The following is a 1,965-nucleotide window of genomic DNA, read 5'->3' on the forward strand; positions in this document are numbered from 1 at the left end:
ACCCCAGGACTCTTTTCTAAGAGATCCAGACACTCCCCAAGTGTGAAACTCCAAAGGATGGGAGAAAAAAATCCCTCCCCACAATGAGGCACCAGGGGTTTTATTCATGGGAAGCCTGGAAAACTGGACACTGGGCTAGAGAATAAAGTGTTGGAGAATAAAATGCTAGATAGTCATGGATTCATGGAATGGGTTGGGTTGGAAGGGACCTGGCAGATCATCTAGATCCAACCCCTGCATGGGCAGGGACACCTCCCACCAGCCCAGGCTGCTCCAAGCCCCATCCAACCTGCCCTTCAACACTGCCAGGGATGGGGCAGCCACAGCTTCCCTGGGCAACCTGGGCCAGGCTCTCACCTCCCTCACAGGGAAGATGAAGTGGGAAACCACCCCCAAAAATGAGACACTTTCCCCTTCAAATAAATGAGACTGGAGCCACAGCCACCCTTACACTTTATCTTTTGGATACTCTACGTAGAAAATGGGGTGTGGGAGGGGGGGGAAAGGGTCTGGTGCTGCCCCCCCCCCTTCCCCTCCCCTTTATAATATAATAAAGTAATAAAAATAATAACCCCCCCTTTTTAATTATGTGCATTTAAAAAAAAATTGACCTTTTTTTATGGATCAGGCTCTTTCATGCACAGTTTCTTTAGCACCACGGTGAGGATCCGGAGCGGGCCGGATACTGGGAAGGGGTTTTGGGATGCTGGGATGAAGGTGGTGAAGGTGGTGGTGGTGGGGGTGTCCTGTGTCTCCCCCTGCCCCCTCCCCCCCCAGCTCAGCACCCGGTGTGGGTCATGGAAGGCAACGTAGAGGAAGAAAGGCCTAGGGATGGGAAGGGGGGGGGGGGGGGGGGTGAAGCAAAGAAACCAACCCCCCCTCCAAGGGGTGACCCCGAATAAACAAGATCCCGCTTTGCTGGTTGTGGAGCAACTTTGTTTGGGGCCTGGGTTTTTTTTTCCCACCCACCCTGGAAAAAAAGGGAGGGTGACCTGGATGGGGGCAAGTCCGATGTGGGGTGCACCCCCCCGGAACCCCATCCCAGGCCCCCCTTACCTCTCAGCAGCTCTTCATGGGCACAGACAGTGCGGACACAGATCTCCTTGTTGATCACGTAAACCCGGCGCAGGCTGGGGAGGCAACATAAGAGGGGGTTTAGCCCAAAAGCAAGGGAGGGGCTCCCCCCAAAAAAGGGAGGGGTTAGAGAAGCTCCTGTCCCCCCTCGCCCCACCTCCTCACCTATAAAAGCAGATCTCGTTCAGGCACTGCTTGCAGGGCTTGTGGACAGAGTAGAGCCTGGTGCAGGGGTACTGCTCCTCCCGGCAGTCTGCGGGGGGAAAGGGCAGCTGGGTTTTTGGGGGGCTTGAAAAATTCCAGGGTGGGGGGAGGCCTGACACCCTGGGGATGGGTTAGCAGGCACCCCATGCCTTCCCCCCCTCCTGGAATTTTCACCCCAGCTGGGCTAGAAGGAAGGATGAAGCACAAAGATGGGGAGAGAAAGACTCACCGAGGGGCCCTGGCTCCGTGGGCTCCGTCTCTGGGGCAGCAGCTGCAGAGAGAAAGTTTAGGGGGTGCAAATGTGTGTGTGTGTGGGGGGAGGGTGTTCAAAATGAGGGTGGGTGCACATTTGGGGGGGGTGCACATTTAGGGGTGGAGGTGCACATTTGGGAGGGAGGGAGGGGGGTGTGCACATTTAAGGATGAAATCCCAGTTTTCCTTCCCTGGGTTTTAGGGCTGGAACATCTTTTAGATGCACCCGCTGAGGCTGCTCCAGGAGGGAGGGGAGACACGATGGGGTGAGGGTGTAGGGACCCCCCCCCGGACACTGGGGTGGGAAATGGGGGACACACACACCCCCCTAGTGGCTGCCACCCACCTGGGGTCGGGGCTGGCACAACTTCCTGCTGGGATTGCTGCTGGGATTGGTACCCGAACTGCTCCTCGGTGGGACGGGGGGGGACCACT

The 1,965-nt window shown here is 57.0% G+C and overlaps 1 protein-coding gene across 1 annotated transcript in view; it reads right to left on the minus strand.

Annotated features, from left to right (window-relative positions):
• Positions 1–447: 447 nt before the first annotated feature.
• The window catches only part of MFAP2 (microfibrillar-associated protein 2), a 2,445-nt gene continuing 927 nt past the window's right edge, over positions 448–1,965 (minus strand). Inside the window, exons 3-7 of the mRNA XM_009995783.1 lie at positions 1,877–1,963; positions 1,508–1,549; positions 1,240–1,327; positions 1,057–1,130; positions 448–470 (exon numbers count right to left, since the gene is read on the minus strand). Coding sequence (XP_009994085.1) covers positions 448–470; positions 1,057–1,130; positions 1,240–1,327; positions 1,508–1,549; positions 1,877–1,963 — 314 coding nt within the window. The remainder of the gene's footprint in view (positions 471–1,056; positions 1,131–1,239; positions 1,328–1,507; positions 1,550–1,876; positions 1,964–1,965) is intronic.

This window comes from Chaetura pelagica, unplaced genomic scaffold, assembly GCF_000747805.2.
Source record: "Chaetura pelagica isolate M959 unplaced genomic scaffold, ChaPel_1.0 scaffold234, whole genome shotgun sequence".
Taxonomy (NCBI): domain Eukaryota; kingdom Metazoa; phylum Chordata; class Aves; order Apodiformes; family Apodidae; genus Chaetura; species Chaetura pelagica.